General features: G+C 43.9%; 1 protein-coding gene and 1 pseudogene across 1 annotated transcript; one reads left to right on the forward strand and one right to left on the reverse strand.

The window, feature by feature from the left end:
• Window positions 1-312: 312 nt before the first annotated feature.
• On the forward strand, window positions 313-1,083 carry LOC116859747 (melanoma-associated antigen 8-like). The gene has a single exon (XM_032845298.1). It carries the CDS (start codon window positions 313-315, stop codon window positions 1,054-1,056), a length of 744 nt encoding a protein of 247 aa, XP_032701189.1. The 3' UTR covers window positions 1,057-1,083.
• A 7,452-nt stretch (window positions 1,084-8,535) lies between these two features.
• LOC116859739 lies at window positions 8,536-8,896 on the reverse strand (annotated as a pseudogene).
• Window positions 8,897-19,703: the final 10,807 nt, after the last annotated feature.

A 19,703-nucleotide genomic window follows, 5' to 3' on the forward strand; every position in this document is an offset into this window, starting at 1 on the left:
GCACCCCGAGGAGCCACGCACCTGTGTCTTCAGGTTCAGCCCGACACCAGCGCCATGCCCCTGGGTCAGAGGAGTGAGCTGTGGAAGCTGGAGGAAGACCCTGGACCAGGACCAGGCCAGGGCCTGGAGGAGGCACAGCAGTGCGGGGCTGGAGGGGTGGAGGCCCTACCTCCCTCCGCCGCCTCTGCCTCCTCCCAGTCCACCGCCCCTTCCCTCTCCTGCTCTGCCCTGTCTCTGGGCCCCCCGGAGGAGGGGTCTGCTGCGGGGACCCCGAGTCCTCCCCAGAGCCCTCAGAGGGCCTGCCCCTCAGCCATGGCCATGGCAGCCACTGCCTGGCGCCAGCCCGACCAGGGCTCCAGCAGCTCAGATGAGGAGGGCTCCAGCACCTGGGAGGAGTCTGAAGAAGCCGAGCCCTGGCTCTCAGACGTACTCCAGGAGAAGACAGCTGACCTGGTGGGGTTCCTGCTCCTCAAGTATCTCACCAAGGAGCCGACCAGCCAGGCGGAGATGCTGGCGATCGTCGGCGAGGGTGAGCAGGACGCCTTCCCCGGGATCCTGGGCCAGGCGTCCGAGTGCATGCGGCTGGTGTTCGGCGTGGAGGTGAAGGAAGTGGACCCCAGCGAGCACTCCTACGTCCTGGTCACCGTCCTGGGCCTCACCTGCGATGCGATGCTGAGCGGTGAGCAGGGCCCGCCCAAGACCGGCCTCCTGGTGGTGCTCCTGGGGGCGATCCTCCTGGAGGGCGACCGTGCCCCCGAGGAGGTGGTGTGGGAAGCGCTGGGGGTCATGGGGGTGTATGCCGGCGAGGAGCACATCATCTACGGGGAGCCCCGGGAGCTCCTGACCAACGTCTGGGTGCAGGAAGGGTACCTGGAGTACCGGCAGGTGCCCGGCAGTGACCCTGCCCGCTACGAGTTCCTGTGGGGTCCCAGGGCCCACGCGGAAACCAGCAGGTTGCAAGTGCTGGAGTATTTGCTGCGGGTCTATCCCGGGCTGCCGGTTTCCTCCCTGGCCCCCTCTGAAGAGGCTGTGAGCGAGGAGGAAGAGGGGGCCTGAGCCCCAGGGGCGGCTGTGGTGCGGTCCCGGCTCCGGCGGGGTCGGCACTTGTCCTGCGGGGTGCTGGGCACGAAGTGAGGCCGTTTCTTGGTTCTTCCCTGTTTCTGTGTGTGTGTGTGTGTGTGTGTCTGTGTGTGTGTGTGTGTGTGCGCGCGCGCGTGAAGCGAGAGCCCTGGGATTTCTAAGCAGTGCAGGGCCAGGGAGGGTTGGGGGGAAATGCAGGGCAAAGAGCCTCCTTTGGGAGTGTGGAGGGCGGTTCCCTGCGATGCCTCCCACGGTCAGAGCTTGGTGTCCCTGGCGAAGCTCTCCGGTGGGCTTCCTTGTTATAGGAGGATCATTGGCTTCAGCGGCTGAGTGTGTGAGTGACATCCCCCAACACAGCGTTTGTCCTGACCCAGTTCAAGAGTTACGAGTTTTGTCATGTCCCGGAGCCGTCTGCGGGGCTCCGTTGGTTAAGCATCTGCCTTTTGCTCAGGTCAGGATCTCAGGATCTTGCGAGCTAACCCCACATCGGGCTCCCTGCTCAGTGGGGCCTGTTTCTCCCTCTCCCTCTCTGTGTGCTGTTTCTCGAATAAATAAATAAAATATCTTGAAGCAAAAAGGATTTTGGCCATGTCCTAGAGACCAGCCTAGACACTTTGCCTCCTTTTTTGGGTTCTGGACCAGGATCCCAGGGCTGGGCCTCGGGATGGGTTGGGAAGGCGAAAGAATGGAATAGGAAGGGGAAGGGGGTCAGGAATGGGGGAAGGTAAGCGCGTGGGTTCTTGCCTCTCTGATGCCCCGCTGGCTGTCATGGTGTAAATGCCAGAGGCACACACACGGGGCTCCTGCCCTGGCTGGGTTCTTCAAGAAAGGAGGAGAAGCGTCCTCTCGGCACAGAGGGAGCTCTGCTCCCTGGCTCCTCGATTCCTAGACATGGGCTGAGTTCTACTGTCTGGAAGGCCCTGCGGGTGAGCGCGGAGGACGCTAGAAGCAGGACGCGTCCCAGCCATAGGGGACCGTGTGTGGCAGTCCCAGTCCTGGCACGAAGGTGGGCAGGCGTGCCCTGAGAGCTGCAGATGAAGCGGAAGCAGAGTGAGGGGGTGTTGCTCCCGAGGCGAGCACTGCCCTGGAAATGCCCCTGACCCAGCCCGGGTGGCAGGGCTGTGACCTGAGGGGCCCCATGATCGCTTCTGTGCTGCTGGTCACGGGGAAGCCGGGTGGTGACAGTGGCCCTCCTTGGGGATCGGGTGCTTTGGGGGCGGGAGAGATGTCTTAAACGGATAAATGCTGGGAGCAGTTTGCGTTGGGCTGTGGAGAAGGCCGAGTGAGTGTCCTGTGGCCTGAAGGTACAGCGTGCCGGGCCGTGTCACAGGGTATTTGAACGCAGTGAAGGTTCAGTGGCTTTACTCCTGCCGTCTCCACGAACGTTCCGTGGACGACAGCGGGGAATGCGCAAGTCCCGGACAGCCCTGTTCCCCCTGGACTGGGGGAGCCCTCGCTGCCTCCTCGGCCAGGAGAAAGGATCGGGGCTCCCCGGAGTTGTCCGCGGCCAGTCCTGAAGAGTGGCTGGGTGTTCGTGGGAAGAAAGGAAGGAAGCTCAGAGGTCTGCATGGGAGAGAAGCTGAAAAGAGGCATCGAGGTGGTCTCTTCCTGTTCCTGGGGACCGTTGGGTTCCTTGCACGGAGCTGGTCTGGACCCCCTGCCCCACCCTCACCCATTTGGGCACGATCTGTCCTCCCGGAGGTGCACGGGCAGAGAGCACGGTGTGCTTCGCTTCTCTGACGTTCCAGTCGAACCCCGCGTCTGTGATCAGTCGGGGCAACGGAACATTTAGAGAGGGGGAGAGTGGCGGGAGGGGGGGGGAGGTCACAATAGCACCGGACAGCTGTCCCAAGCACTGCAGACCCTCAGACGCCAGCGTGCACGTGTTCCGGCCTCTTCCAAAGCGGGCCAGGAGCAGAGACTCACGGGTTAGAGAGGATGCGGACTGTGCATCCGAGGAAAGCGAACATTCTCCGCCCACTGAGACCTTGGAGGTTATGGCCCTGGGAAGTGCCGAAAGGGGCTCGGGAGTGAGTAGGGCGATCGGCCCCGCTGAGATGCCCTAGCCACGTACGTGCGCGTGCCAACTCGTGAACGTTCGATGCGATCCCGCACTTGAAGCCCCTGCCCCTGGGTCTTTGGGCACATCCAAAGGCGGAGACTTGCAAGGCCAATTTGACTTTCTCAGGAACCCCTCCCGGAAATGAGGGGGTTTTGCCTCGGCAAAGTAGAAAAGCCGCTTTGGGCTGAGAACGTAGTCCGCAAGAGTGAATCAGAGCGATGTCCAGTGCTGGGGCCCCTCTTGTGCTCCTCCTGCCCCCAGGCTAAGGGGGAAACAGCGTGGCCAGTCCTCTTGGCCCTTAGGAAGGCTCCCGTGGCAGAATCCTGTTTGTCACGGGCATTCCTATCGAAGGCGCCCCAGGGACCCTGGATCCGTTCTTTGCCCTGACAGCACAGAACAGAGAGCGCGCTGCGTCCTCAGCCAGACACTGGTGTCAGACCCACGGACCCTTATGCGTGTGTGTCCTGCCCGACGGGTGGGCCTCACTGCTCTGTGCAGGGCGGGCGGCCTTCCCCACAGGAGCCCCCGCTCGGGAAACGGGCAGTAGGGATGCTTCCTGCCCCCTGCACCGCCAGGTCCCTGAGCTACCCCGTCAGTCCCCTCGGGGCCGTCGTGAGTGTCTTTTGGGAGCCGGGCAGCCAGCTGCATGCGGGCCTTGTGGGAACAGGGCGGGGGTCCTCCTCCTGGGGCCCGGCCCGCGGCCCCCATGCCTCGTGCACCGCCCAGCCTGTCCCGACCCTGGCCTCGGTCTGCAATGTCTGGGGTCTCGTCCTCCTGTCTCCCCGCTGCCAAGCCCTCACTCCCCAGTCCCCTCACACTCATCTTTGCTCGGGAGGCCCCAGCCACGAATCCCGCTCAGCGTGCCCGTGCTTCCGCTAGAGCTGACTCAACACCCTGGTGGCGGGTGCGCCCAGGGCCCGCGAATGACAGTCATCGCCCCGTGACTGTGTGAGCCCGTGTACAATGCTGTGTTCCTTTCGGAGATCTCCTGTGTAACCCCAACTGCTTCATGAAGCTGGTGGCCTTGTGCAAGTGACTCGGACGCTTTGCTTCCTGAGGCTGAGCCAGAGAGGGCGTGTGTCCCTGTCAGCCATCCCCAGAGCCTGCTGGGACCCTGGTGTCTGCAGTCGGGCCGTTGGAGCAGAGGAGAGACTTGGCAGGTGACGGCGGGGCCGCCGGGACGCTCCCCCACTCACCCCAGACACCCCCAGTCTCAAATGAGGACTTAGAAAGCAGCCATGGAGGAGCGGGTTCGGGTTCCCAGGCGGCAGGCTGTACAGAGGCTTGGCCGCCCCAGGAGAGGTGGAAGGAGGAGCACCCCCACCGCATCCCGTCTGGACTGCCCTGGGCTGAGCAGGGGAGGGTCAGGGGAGCCCAGAGGAGGCTGAGGTGAGCTGGAGCCTGTTTGACCTCGTGAACTGGGTGCTCTTGGCCCAAGTCCCAGGACTGGAGCCCGTGGGGCACTCCAGGATGGAAGCAGGGGTTACTCTGCCAACAGGACCTTCCCATGTTCCTTTTGTGGGGAACGGATGCGTCTAGCTCTAAGGGGTATAACAGTGTAGCAGCTAGGACATGCCCTAGGCCTTCAACCCATTTCCTTGGAGTCATTCCTAGAATGCAGTTCTTTAGCCATAGCCTGCTATGCGGGCTCATGCCACCCAGGTCCTCAGCTATCCTAACCAGGGTAAGGCATATCAGACAGGAGCTCCACAGCCCGAGGACTCTCAGTCATTGTGTTTCTGCTCTGAGGATCTGATGTTTTCCTCCAGGTGTAGCTAAACTTGCTCTGCATGCTGGTGTTCTTTGCAAGGAGTTGAGTTCCTCCTGACTCTTGCCAGACCTTCCCTGTGGCAGACACCACTGCAGATGTCTTAAAGCCCTTCTTGGGCAAATCGTGTTTGCAGGCCTACATCTGGCATCATTGGCAGCCTCCTGCTCTAATCCAGGGAAGACGTGTGAGGCAGGGTTCAGGCAGTGGTGCAGGGCTTGAGAAAAGGAGTGGATTGTGGAGATGTTTATGAGATGGAATAATCCAGACTTGTGTATGATAATATGCTTGGGAGTTAAAGGAGAGGAAAGAAAGAATATTCAGGAGTTTTTTCCACACCGTTTTTGTGTGCTTGTGTTTACTTTTCTTTTTTCTTTCTTTTTTTCCCTACCCATTATGTTTTGTTCAGTTTCTTTTTGTCCTTTTTATTTAAAATTTTCAATAAACTATTTATTTTAAACTATTTTATTTTAGATTTGTAAACAATTTGCAAAGGTATTACAGAGTTTGTACATGCCCCTCCCCCAGTTTCGCACTATGAACAGCTTCCATTTATATGGTATGTTTATTACAATTAATGAGCTAATATTGATGCATTATTTATTATTAACTGAAGTCATACTTTACTCAGAGGTCCGCCATGTTTACCTAGTGTCTGTTTTCTGTTCCAGGATCCCAGCCAACATACTAGGTTATATTGTTTGTAATATTTCCTTGGCTGTGGTCGTTTCTTTGTTTTTGATGAGCTTGACTGTTTTGGGGAGGAATGATTAAATTATTCATACATTGTCCCTCAGTCAGGATTTTTTATGACGTTTTGCTCATGATTAGTCTAGAGTTGTGTGTTAGGAAAAAAGACCATGGCAGTAAAGTCAGGACATCATATCAATAGCACATACTATTAGCATGATTTATCACTAAGAATGTTTACCTCGGTCACCTGGCTGAGTTAATGCCCATTAGGTGTCTCCACTGTAACGTTACTGTTTCTGGCCTCCTGTTCATATTGTCGTCCTCAGAAGAAAGTCACCATGTGTGGCCCATACTTCAGGGCTAGAGAATTAGGCTCTATCTTGAAGTGGAAGTATCTGCATAAACTGGAATTTTTCTCCATTGGAGATTTGCCTCTTCTTCCATGTTTATGTATTTAATCAGTCAAATATTTCTTTTCAATATAGACACATGGGTATTTATAGTACACTTTGGGTTAAAATCCAACACAGCTTCATATATTTCTGTTGTTTAAATTGTTCCACATTTGGCCACTGGGAGCTCTTTCTGTTACCTCCCTCTGTATATTACCTTTGCCATATCCCTGGAAATGTTTGTGTTTGTTTTTATTTGTTTTTTAAGCACGTCTTTATTTTCAGGCATTACAGGATGCTTCAGGCTCATCTTGTGTATTTCCTGCCCCAGTTCTAGAATCAGCAATTTCTCCGTGGAACCCTCGTTCCTTTTACTATAAAACAGTATGAGAAATCTAGATCTGTGTACTAAGTATGCTAATTGCGACTGAGGTGTCATTGATTCTAGGGTTCCTTGATTGACAGAGGAAGGAATTACATGTGTGTTCACTACCCTGTGTGTATTCATAATTCTATAAATATTTTTATATGTAATCATCTATATCTGTATTAAGTTAAATATGGGTTTTTACTGATATCTATGGCTCTAATCCTCCACCAAATAGATCATTATAGCCTCCTCCTCTACAGTGAAAAACCTGGAGCTACAAGTTAGTTATGTGTCAGTGTCCAGTTGTCTCTGCAGGGTAGCCCCCAAGGCCTGGTTATTTCTGGTGGGGCAGCTAAAATAGAATTTGTGGGCCTGCAAAGCAGCAGTTCAGCTCCAGAACCCCGTAGAACTTCACCAAAGTTATGCTTTCCCTCTAGGCTCTGGACTCTGAGAAGCCTACCTGGCCCCTTTCTGTGAAGCTCCTGAAAGGTCAAGAGTATCTGTTATCTGCGTGCCCAAACTGACAAACAATCCAACTCTTGATGCTTTTGGGGGTTGAGACCACCTATAACTAAGTTTGGTCATTCTAATCTGTCTGGAAAGTACTTATTTCTTACTAGAGCATGAGATATAGAGTAAGCAAGACCCCAAGATGAGTTTTTATTTCCTGACCTTTCATTAGCTGTGTGGCTCAAGGCATGTTATATGAGCTTTTTTGTGCCTCAGTTCTCTTTCTCAATTCTGTGTTTGAATATTCACTGGGAAGCTCCTCAAGGCTGGAAATTAGACTCCACCCAGAGGGTGGTCAGGATAGCTGTATGAAAAACAGAGCCCCTCAGATTCAACAGATGATGAACTTGTTATATTTTCTCATCCTTAAAACTGATTTATATAATAATATACATTCTTCAGTGAGTGTTGGAAAGCTTAATTACAATTGTGAAATGATTTCAAGTTCTCAGATTAAAGGGGAGACATCATGGGAAATCATGAGTTGATACTTTGATCAATTATGATCAGTCAATTAATAATGATACTCTCAAGCTGTTCCTAAAATAAACTGCATAAAATTGCCTATTGTGAAACTCTGCTGTTGTGCAAAGTATGAGTCTTTTCCATAATAATGCTAGATGAATGTTTAAGGTATTGCTGTATTCACAAGAACTCTCAAATTGGCTGTAAATGAGGACAGTATACTAGGTTACCTTCTGGGGTGTGGTGTAGTATGGTCCAACACATACAAAAAGGAATACCTGTGAAGACTGTGATTTTAATTTTGGTTCCATACATTTAAGGAAATGTCTATCATATCACTAGGTGATCACTAAGTAAAGCTGTTTCTTTGAAAAGATCACTAATATTGATAAATGTTTAGTAAGACCAAGAGAAAAAATAAGAGTCAATTACTAAAATAAAAAAAATAGAAATGGGAATAGTATTACAGATGTTAAAGAAATAAAAAAGGATTGTTAGAGAATACTCTGAACAATTATACTCCAAGAAATTATATAACCTAAATGAAATGGATAAATTTCTAAAAACATAAACAACCAAAATTGACTCAAGAAAAAAAGAAAATTCAAATAGACCTAACAGGTAAGGAGAATGAATCAGTGACCAAAAAATCTCATAAGAAAGAACATGCCAAGACCAGGTAACTTCACTGGTGAATTCTACCAATACTTGAAAGAAGAACTTACACAAATCTTCAATTTCTTCCCAAAATATAGAAGAGGAGGGAATACTTCCTATCTCATTCTGTGAGGTCACCTTTACCCTGGTAGTAAAGCTAGACAAAGACATCAAAAGAAAAGTAAACATCCAACATTCTTTCATGATCTAAAGAACTTTCAACAAACTAGAAATAGAAGAAAACTTTCTTAACATGATAAAGGGAATTCATGCAAAACCCACATGTAACATACTCAATGGTCAAAGACTGAAATTTTCCCATTAAGCCAAGAAATAAGAAATAAGCCAAGAGGTGCTTGGGGGTGGCTCAGTCAGTTAAGCATCTGGCTCTTGATTTCTACTCAGGTCATGATCTCAGGGTTGTGAGATCAAGCCCCAAGCTGGGCTCCATGCTCAGTGGAGAGGAGTCTGCTTGAGAGTCTCTCTCTCCCTTTCCCTTTGCCCCTCCTTCCTCTGTCTAAAATTAATAATAAATCTCTTTTTTGTATAAAACATTTAATTTATTGGTCTTTTTGGGGTATTTGATGTATCTCCAGTGTATTACAACTGAGCCATTAATCTTGTCGCTTCATCAACATTAACTGGTTCGTTTTCATGACATTGCAGAGCAATCAGCTATTTCTGCAGAGGTTCAAGGGAAAGGCCTTTTGAGAAATATGCAAGCTCCTTTTGTATATCTACAAAAACTTTATTCACTCTGTTAACTTTTTCCTTATTCACAATCTTCTTAAGGTTAGTGGTAACTGGTTTTCCTTTGTTTTTAGTCTTTAAGGTTTTTTTTGGCTGGCTATATGAAATGCATTCCTGGACTTCTGCCCCCTTAGTTTGTTCTTAGCCATTGTCTTCAATATCCTCGAGCAGCAACTTACACTCCGGGTGATGCCATCTACACCCAAAGGATCTTCAGGGTAAATAAATATTTTGTAAAAACAAATAAATAAAGCCAAGAATTCCTGCTTTTGCCATTTTTATTTTATTGTACTGCAAGTGCTAACCAGAGTGATTAGGCAAAAATAAAGACATACAAAGTGGAAAAAAAAAAGAAAAAAGTATTTAAAAAAAGTTTATCCAAGGAAGTATAAGACTTGTACACTAAAAACTACAAAACAGGGTTGCCTGTTATCTCTGTTGTTTAATCGACAGCCTTTGGCTCAGGTCATGATCCCGGGTGCTGGGATTGAGCCCTTGTCGGGCTCCCTGCTCAGTGGGGAGTCTGCTTCTCTCTCTCTCTCTGCTCCTCCCCCAGCCTGGGTGCTCTCTGACTGCCCCCCTCTCTCTCAAATAAATTAATAAAAATTTTTTTTTTAAAGATTTTATTTATTTATTTGACAGAGAGAGATCACAAGTAGACAGAGAGGCAGGCAGAGAGAGAGAGGGAAGCAGGCTCCCTGCTGAGCAGAGAGCCCAATGCGGGACTCGATCCCAGGACCCTGAGATCATGACCTGAGCCGAAGGCAGCGGCTTAACCCACTGAGCCACCCAGGCGCCCAAATTAATAAAAATTTTTAAAAAGCAATAATAAAAACTACAAAACATTGCTCAAAGAAATTAAAAAAGACTTCAGCATATGGAAATATACCATATTCTTTCCATATGGAAAGAATCCATTCATGGATTCAAAGACTTAATTTATTAAGGTAACAATCCTACTAAGGCAATTTACAGATTCAGTATAATCCCTATGAGAAATCCCAACAACTGTTTTTGAAGAAATGGAAAAGTTGATTCTAAAGAGTATATGGAGTACAGTGGCCCTTTAGATCACTACATTTGTATCCCTTGGGTAAATACCTAGTAATAAAGAGCCCAGATGGCCATCAACAGATGAATGGATAAAAAAGATGTGGCATATACATTCCATATATAATGGAATATTACTCAGCCATCAAAAAGATGAAATCTTACCATCTGTAATGATGTGGATGGAACTAAAGAGTATTATATGAAGCGAAACAAGTCAATCAGAGAAAGACAATTATCATATGATTTCACTCATATGTGGAATATAAGAAACAAAACAGATGATCATCATAGGGGAGGAGAGGGAAAAATAAGACAAATCAGAGAGGGAGACAAACTATAAGAGACTCTTAACTATAGGAAACAAACCGAGGGTAGCTGGAAGGGAGGTGGGAAGGGATAGGGTAACTGGGTGATGGGCATTAAGGACAGCATGTGATGTAATCAGCACTAGGCATTATAAGGATGACATGTGATGTAATGAGCATTGGGTGTTCAGAATCCCTGAATTCTACCTCTGAAACTAATAATACACTATATGTTAATCACTTGAATTTACATAAAATTAAAAAATAAAGTGTATATGGAATCTCAAAGGACCCAGAATAGGCAAAATAATCTTGGAAAAGAACAAATTTGGGGGACTCACATTTCCTAATTTCAAAACTTTCTACAAAGCTATAGTAACAAAATGACATGGTATTGGTATGAAGATAGAAATGCAGAACAGTGGAATAGAATGGGGATCCCAGAAATAAACTCTTTCATATAAGGTCAAACGATTTTTGACAAGGGTATCAAGAATATGCAATGGGTAAGGACAGTCTTTCCAACAGATGATGCTGGAGAAACTGGATATCCACATGCAAAAAAGTGAAGTTGGACATTTACCTTACACCATATGCAAAAATTAACTCAAAATGGATTAAAGACCTTAGCTTAATAGCTAAAAGTATAAAACTCTAAGAAGAAAACATAAAGAAAAGGATTCATGGCATTGGATCTGGCAATAATTTCATGGATATGACAAAAACACAGGCAATAAAAAAAAAATAGATAAACTGGACTTCATCAAAAGTAAAAACTTCTGTGCATCAATAGACACAATCAAGACAGATACCATATGATGCAGCAATCCCACTTCTAGATATATATCCAAAGGAAATGAAAACAGATTATTGAAAAGTTATCTGCACTCCCATGTTTATTACAACATTATTTACAATAGCCAACACATAGAAACAACCTAAGTGTCCATCAATGGATGAATGAATAAAGAAAATGTGGAATATATACACAATGGAATATTATTTGGTCATGAGAAAGTAGGGAATCCTGCCATTTGTAGTAACTTAAATGGAGCTTGAGGGCATTATGCTAAGTGAAATAAGCCAGACAGAAAAATACTGTATGATGTCACATATGTGGAATCCAAAAAGGACAAACTTAGAGAAACAGAGATCAGAGTACATTAATATAAAGCATGGCGATTATAGCTAATAATACTGAGTCGTATCCTTGAGTGTTGCTGAGAGTAGATCTTAAATGTTCTGTCCACAAAATAGAAATGATAACTATGTGATGAGAGGTGGCAGCTAATACTATGGTGGTAATCATTTTGCAGTTTATAGATACATCAAGTCAACATGTTGTACACCTTAAACTTACAGATGTTAAGTGTCAATTATATCTCAATAGAGCTGGGAAGAAAATTTTAAAAGATAAGGTACAACTTGGAGAATGGGCAAAAATGCCAATAAATCATATATCTGATAATAGTCTATTATTCACAATTTATAAAGAACTCTTTCGGCTCGGGGCACCTGGGTGGCTCAGTGGGTTAAGCCTCTGCCTTCGGCTCAGGTCATGATCTCAGTGTCCTGGGATCGAGCCCCACATCAGGCTCTTTCCTTGGCATGGAGCCTGCTTTCCCCTCTCTCTCTGCCTGCCTCTCTGCCTACTTGTGATCTCTCTGTCAAATAAATAAAATCTTAAAAAAAATTTTAATAAAAAAAGAACTCTTTCAGCTCAACACACACACACACACACACACACACAAAACCAATTTAAAAATGGACAAAAAGTCTTGAATAGACATTTTTTACAATACGATATGCAAAGGACTAAAAAGCACATGAAAAGATATTCAACATCATTAGTCATTAGGGAAAAGCAAATCAAAACCAAAATAGGATACTACTTCATACTTGCTAGGATGGCAATAATAACAATAACAACAACAACAATAATCTGAAAAATAACAAGTTTTGTGAGGATGTGAATAAATTGAAACCCTGTACATTGATGGTAGGAATGAAAAATGATGCAGCTGTTGTGAAAAATGTTTGCCAGTGGTAAAGGTTGTCAATTTGTCAAAAAGTTAAACATAGACTTACTATATGACTTATTAATTCCACTCCTATATATATGCTCAAAATAATTGAAAACAGGTATTGAAATACTTGTTCATCAAAGCACAATTCACAATAGCAAAAGATAGAAACGGCCCAAATGTCCATCAATTTGTGAATGAATAAGCAAAATGTATAGGCTTATAAAGAAATATTCAGCCACGAAAAATAATGAAGTCCTGATACATGTTACAGCGTGGATGAACTTTGAAAACTTTGCTGAGTAGAAGAAGCCAGACATAAAGATAACATACTGCAAATTCCATTTATATGAGATCTACAGAATAGGTAAATTCATAGAGAAAGTAGATTAGTGGTTGACAAGGGTCAGGGTAGGAGGGAATAGGGAGTGTGACTACTTAATGGATATGAGGTTTGCTTTTGGGGTGATGAAAATATTCTGGAATCGGATAGAGGTGATAGTCATACAACACTGCAAATGTACGAAATAGCACTGAATTGGACACTATAAAATGAATTCATATTATGAGAATTTTACCTCAAGTAAAATAAATATGAATGAAAAGTAAATCAATACTATAAAAAATCTGCTTAAAGCCAAGTAGTGCCTTCCCCTTCTCTCAATTGTCCTTTGCCCTCAACATAAAGTCAAGCTCCTCAGCCCAACATGCTGGGTTAGAGATCTAGCTTCTGCCTCTGTGCCTACCTCATCTGCCATGCACCATACTATAGGCTTTTTCTTTCATTACATGTAATGAATTCTTTTTTCTCTGACATTGAGCAACCTGGCCCTCATTATCTCAAATATGTTCACTATTCATTCCCACCTAGTAAACATATAACCAATTACAGAATTGCTAACTGATAGTCCTGTGAGAACCAGATATACTAATTGGGGTACAGAACTTGTGTACCCTTCAGTGTGGTTTTGCAATTCCTAGAAAAAGTATACACAGTAACAGATGAGTCTGACCTTATAACAGGGAGATCGGCATTTACACTGGACCTTCTGTTAACTGAGTAGCAGGTGAATTTAAGGGGTGAGGAACTAGATCCCAGGGTACTGGGTGAGAGGATGATCAGTGACAAGGGTCTAATTCAGGCTGTTGATTATAGGCAAGGGAAAGATAGACAGTTGGACACAGGCTTGTAGTACAAACTTACTTGGGGGCCAGTGAAGATTTTCAAGCATGGTTGAGTCTTGACTAGCCAGGCATTCCAAGGCACTGTTCCTGCTGCAGGGCAGAGGTCAGGGAATAGCTTGAGGCAAAGAGACCGACCAGTAGAAAAAGAACATATCCTATCTGTCCAGAAGTGAGATGCTGAGAGCATGACTAAGATAAGGACTGGGAGTGAAGAGAAGAGCGATACAGAATGCACTCATGAGCCTTTACTGCCTTCCTCAGAGAGGACACTTTCCAACAGTGACTTGCTGCCCACAAACTTCACTTTCTCTTCCCCTCTGGAGCCACGTAAACTGATTGGAGACTAGATTTTTGCTTGAACTTCATCCTTCCTTGCCAGTGAGACCTCTCCTTTAGTTGAGTAAACCTAACAGCAGTTTTGGTTTCATTCACCCATATGGCACTCCTAGATTTCAGCAAGAAGGAGTTCACAGTCGTGAGCAAAATTTTAAAACATCCCTAAAGAGTTACTGTGTCTTCTATCTCCAATACAGCATCTCAGATGACACACTGGAAACTAGTCTGCAAGTTATAATCCTTTTCAGGTTGTTTACATTTTTTAAACCGGAATATTTAAATTGGCAAACTTTTTTCTGCTTTCAAAATCCCTTGCCATCCCTGAATAAACAGCAGGAAACATGGAACCAGAGTACTCTTACTGGTGATAATTGCTTTTTGGGTTCAAAGCTTTCTTACTCAGAAAGTGTCACCTTTCTCACACATGCACCCAGAGATGAATGTGAATACATCTCCCAGTTTCCACAGTTACCACCAAATAGTCAAATTTAATAAGGCCTGTGTGATAAGGCAGGACATAACACAGCAGAACACACAGGTGAAAGCTGACAGCATCTCTACAGCACTCTGCTCTCCTAGAGTCATATTATAAATTCTGCACTTGTCTACAGCCCTCAAGCATAACGTGTCTTGTATATTTTCAGCAATTAAACTCTCTTTGAAATGAGCTTGAAACACACTTGATACATCCTTTACAAAGTGAAGAATTATTCTTGGTTTCAATTGTATGAATGAAGCTCTTCAGAGATCCAGATCTGGATTCAGGAGCCAGAATCTTCCCCAAAGAGATGGCCTGTTATGTTCCAACATCTGTAAAGAGACTAAAAAGAGACATTCATTCTCGATGTGGATGAGTCCTCTATTGTAGGTTACATTGTCCCAACCCTGGGATTCTAAGGCCATTCCTCTAGCTAGAGGGTTGAATCCAAAGCCCAAGTTCACAGAAATCAGGAAAAGGACTACCCTCATCCCCACTCCCTTCACTGACAGGACTATGGGTCCTTCTCACTCTTCTTCCAAAAAACTCTTTTGCCAACCACTGACAACTGTGGGAAGTCCACCCAGAGCAAGCTCTCTACGGTGAAATTCTGAGGAAATTGCCTTACTTCTCTGAGAACTTGGGAAACTATCTAAAATGGGAACTATCATGTTTCCCACCAACTGTTTGCAGTTGCTGTTAAGATGGGTAAAACACCAATGCCCACAGAAGCTGTGCTAAATCGAGAGTGTCTGTAATCTCGAGCTCCCATTGCTTTCTTTAGGGGTCCATGGAATTCTCTTAAATGTAATAAAAGGACTATGGTACCCAAAATGTTTACACCTTCACACCCCCACCCCTGTGGATAGTCAAGAATGTCTCGAGTATGTGAACTCAAGAGTAAAGTAGCAAGAGATACGGGACTCATGGTTGCTGCAGTGTAGTTGGATTTTGAAACTCTATGGCACTATAAATGTCTGTAAAAAAATATCGTAGGGAGCTTGAACATCTGATTGGATTCTGGAAACAGTGGAGGCATCTTCTACTTCAAAAAAAAAGTGATAACTATTCTTGTGCTCCTTTTCAGCTTTGCTTGTCAACTGCACCCACAGACCGCCAGACACACCCCACATTCAGCCAGCCAGCCACAGACATGTGAAGACTGTTCCTGCCGTCTCCTGCTGGGTTCAGTGAGAATTTCATGGTGTGAATACTCTCTTCACTTACCCAGGGAAGTGCTCTCTTGGGGAATGCTTCATTCTTCCCTTTCTGCATGTCTCTTCCATAGGACAGTTTCATTAGTGTTACTGAAACTAAATATGATAGATGGTTGTGAAAAATAGCTACTGAAAAGCATGGGAGTAAATCTTCATGAAGTGATGTTAGGCATATATAATTTCTTAGATATGACACAGTCTTAGTCTGTTTAGGCTACCATAAAAAAACACTATAGTCTGGGTGGTTTAAACAATAGAATTTATTTCTCCAAGTTCTGGATAGTGGTAGTCCTGGAGCAAGTTCTGGCAGGGTTCAATTTCTGGTAAGAATCTTTTCTTGGCTTGTAGATGGGCACTTTCTACATCCTCATATGACCTTTCCTTTATGCTCACATGCAAAAAGATAGTACAAGGGCACTAATCTCATCATGAGAATCCCACCATCATAAACTCATCTAACTCTATCTCTCAAAAGCCTATCTCTAAATACCATCACATGGGAGGTAGGGCTTTAATGTGAATTTGGGGGTAGGGACACATTCAGTCCATAGCAGATATCAGTACACAAATGACAAAAAAATTAGGTAAGTTGGATTTCATTAAAATTAAAAATGCTCATGCTTCAAAGTACAGCATTAAAAAAATAGAAGACTACCCACAGATTAAGAGAAAATAATTGTTAATTATATATATGATAAATGTGTAGTATCCAGAATATATAAAGAATTATTACAACTCAACAAAGAAAAGAAAAATCAACCAATTTTAAACAAGCATGGGGAGTGGCAGGCAGAGGAAGAAACAGGTTCCCTGCTGAGCAAGGAGCCTGCAGTAGGGCTTGATCCCAAGACCCTGGGATCAGAATCTGAGTTGAGGCAGATGCTTAACCAACTGAGCCACCCAGGTGTCCCCATAAAAAAAATCAACCAATTTTAAAAGGAGCAAAAGTCCTGAATAGATATTTCTCCAAATAAGATATGTAAATAACCAATAAGCACATGAAGAGATGCTTAACAGGATCATTAGGGAAATACAAGTCAAAACCACAATGAGTAAAGACATCAGACTTGCTGGTTAAAATAAAAAGATAGAAAATAGCAACTGTTGGAGATGATATGGAGAAACTGAAATCTTCATATATTGCTAGTGTGAATGTAAAATGGTGCAGTCACTGTGCAAACCAGTTACCTGTTCCACAAAAAGTTAACCATAGAGTGTAACCATATGACCCACTGATACTACTCCCAAGTATATATCTAAGAGAAATGAAAACATATGTCCACACAAAAACCTATGCACAAATGTTCATAGCACCATTCCTTATACATAATAACCAAAATTGGGAAACAATCCAAATGTCCATCAATTGATGAATGCATTAAAATATGGTCTATCCATATAATGTAATATTATTTGCCAGTACAAATAGATGAAATGCTGACATATAGTACTCTATGGTTGAACTTTGAATACTGCATGATTAGTCAGAGAAACAAGACAGAAATAACCACATATTTTACTACTGTTTTCATATGAAATATCCAGAATAGGCAAATCAATAGAGACAAATAGATTAATGTTTGCCTAGGGCTAGGGAAAGGGGCAATGGGAAGTTGCTGCAAATGAGTGATAACTTCTTTTTGAGGTGATGAAAATGTTCTGGAGTTAGTGGTGATGGTCCACAATCTAATGAATATAGTAAAAAGCACTGAATTGTACACTTTAAAATGATAAATTATGGCATGTGAATTATATCTCAATAAAGAATAAGAAAGTAAAAACAGGACTAGGAGAGGGAAAGTGCACAAATGGAGAGGCCCTCTGTGGTGCAACCTGCTGAAACTGCTGGCAGCGGAGACAGCAGGGACTCTGGGAAAACTCTGGCATCACAGGCCCTGCAGGAAGCACAACGAAAGGCATGTCACCCCTGGAAGATTTTGAAGCTCTTAGCAACAACGAAACCTGGACCCAGCTAAACTACTGACTATATGTACTACTTCCCACACACTAACAGCCTAGTGGAAGAAGAGGCATGCCAATTTCCAGCCATAAATGCTATTTACCTCAGTCTCTGCTGTTCTCCTACAAATGATGCCTGGTTGGCATTCAGTAAAAATAAAAACAAAAACAAAAACACACACGCACACACTACATTTTAAAATTAAGAACAGTCAAGCCAATAGAAAAAAACTATAAATAGAACTGTAATTCAAGGTGATCTATATGCTAGTTGTATTAGGAAGAAACTTTAAATCACCTATTAACATGTTAAAAAATCTAGAGGAAAAGATGAATAATGTGCATAAAGAGACTGGTAATTTTTTTTAAAGATTTTATTTATTTATTTGACAGAGAGAGATCACAGTAGGCAGAGAGGCAGGCAGAGAGAAAGAGGAGGAAGCAGGCTCCCCGCTAAGCAGAGAGCCCAATGTGGGGCTCGATCCCAGCACCCCAGGATCATGACCTGAGCTGAAGGCAGAGGCTTAACCCACTGAGCCACCCAGGTGCCCCAAGAGACTGGTAATTTTAACACAGATTTAAACAACAAGAAAATCAAATGGAAATGCTAGAATTAAAAAAAAAAAACCAGTATCTGCTAAAAGGATTATAAACAGACTGAACATAGTAGAGGAAAGACAGAATTAATTGGCGGTAAGTAACTAGAAATTATTCAAATGAAATACAAAGAGGAAAAGAGAACTGAAAAATAGAATAGAGCACCCAAAAGTGGTGAGATAATATAGAATGGTGTCATTTGTGTGTTATTCTGAAGTTCCAGAATAAGAAAGAGGTAAAGAACAGGGTAGAAGATATATTTGAAGAGATGATAGACAAGAATTTTCTAAAATCTGCAAAAGACACACACACACAGAGCCAATTAATTCATGAAACACTAACAAGGATAAAAAGGGCACATAATACCCAAAATATTGAAAATGAAAGAGAAGTTTACATGAAGAAAACAAGGGCAACAAGAAGGAAGAGAAATATTATGTACAAAGAAAAATGAGAATTACAGATTTTCATCCAGAAGGCAAAAAAAATAGTGATCTTTAAAGTGTTAAAAGGAGGGGAAAACACCTTTTCAACCAAAAATCCTGTATCTAGTGAAAATGTTTATTAAAAATGAATGGGGGGCCCCTGGGTGGCTTAGCCAGTTGAGCATCTGACTCTTGATTTCGGTTCAGGTCATGATCTCATGGATCCTGGGATCCAGCACCACTGCAGTCTCCTCACTTAGCAGGGAGTCTGCTTGAAAGACTCTCTTCCTCTGCCCCTGCCCCTGATTATGAAGGTGTGCTCTCTCTCTTTCAAATAAATAAATACATCTTTTTAAAAAGATGACATGTCTCTTTAAAAACTGAATGGGAAATAATTTTACAGACAAATAAAAGCTAAGAAAATTCATTGCCAACAATACACTGTAAGAAATTTTAAAGAAAATTCTTCATGCAGATGGAGTATACTAATATGTGTAAATGTGGATATATACAAAGAAGTGACCAGCATCAGAAATTGTAAAAATGAAGGTAAAAATAAAAGACAATTTTTCTCATATTTAGACACCTTAAAGATAATTGACTGCCTAAAACAAAGGTTGGCAAACTACTACCTGTAGGCCAAATCCAGACTGTGATGTTTGTGCTCAGCCTTTAAACTAAGAATAGTTTGAAAGGCTTATATATTTAATGGACTTTGCAGTCTGCAAAACCTACAATATTTGCTATCTCTCTTTTTATGGGAAAGCTGTGTTCTCCCTCTCCCGCGGCTTCTCCCCCTGCTTGTGTTTCTTACTCTCTCTGTCAAATGAATAAATGAAATCTTTAAAAATATATTTAAAATAAGTAGATGCCTGGGTGGTTCAGATGATTAAGCAACTGACTTCAGTTCAGGTCTTAATCCCAGGGTCCTGGGATGGAGCCCCGCCTTGGGTTCCCTGCTCAGCAGAGAGCCTACTTCTCCCTCTCGCTCTGCTGCTCCCAGTGCTTGTGCTCTCTCACTCTCTCTGCCAAATGAATAAATGAAATCTTAAAGAAAAAAAAAAAGAAAAGTGTGCTGACTTCTGGTATATAGCAGGAATAGCAACAATATTTTGAAGGGGGGAGATGGAAGTTTACTGTTTTAGGGGTATTATATTATGCCTGAATTGGTATAATATTATTTGAAGGTAGTCTAATAAGTAAAACTTAATACTGCATAGAGTAACCACAAAAATCCAAAAGATATATAACTATCAACCAATAGTATGCAAAAAATGGAATCATAAAAATAGTCAATTTATCAGAAAAAGCTTGCAAAAAAGAAAGGAGGAACAAAGATAAGATAGATGAATAGAAAGCAACAAGCAAATGGTATAT

This window comes from Lontra canadensis, unplaced genomic scaffold (assembly GCF_010015895.1).
Source record: "Lontra canadensis isolate GAN:19392208 unplaced genomic scaffold, GSC_riverotter_1.0 scaffold161, whole genome shotgun sequence".
In the NCBI taxonomy this organism is placed as follows: domain Eukaryota; kingdom Metazoa; phylum Chordata; class Mammalia; order Carnivora; family Mustelidae; genus Lontra; species Lontra canadensis.

Excerpts from the sequence above, each read along its gene's own strand:
- LOC116859747 (XM_032845298.1), top strand. The coding sequence starts at position 313 with ATGGCCATGGCAGCCACTGCCTGGCGCCAGCCCGACCAGGGCTCCAGC.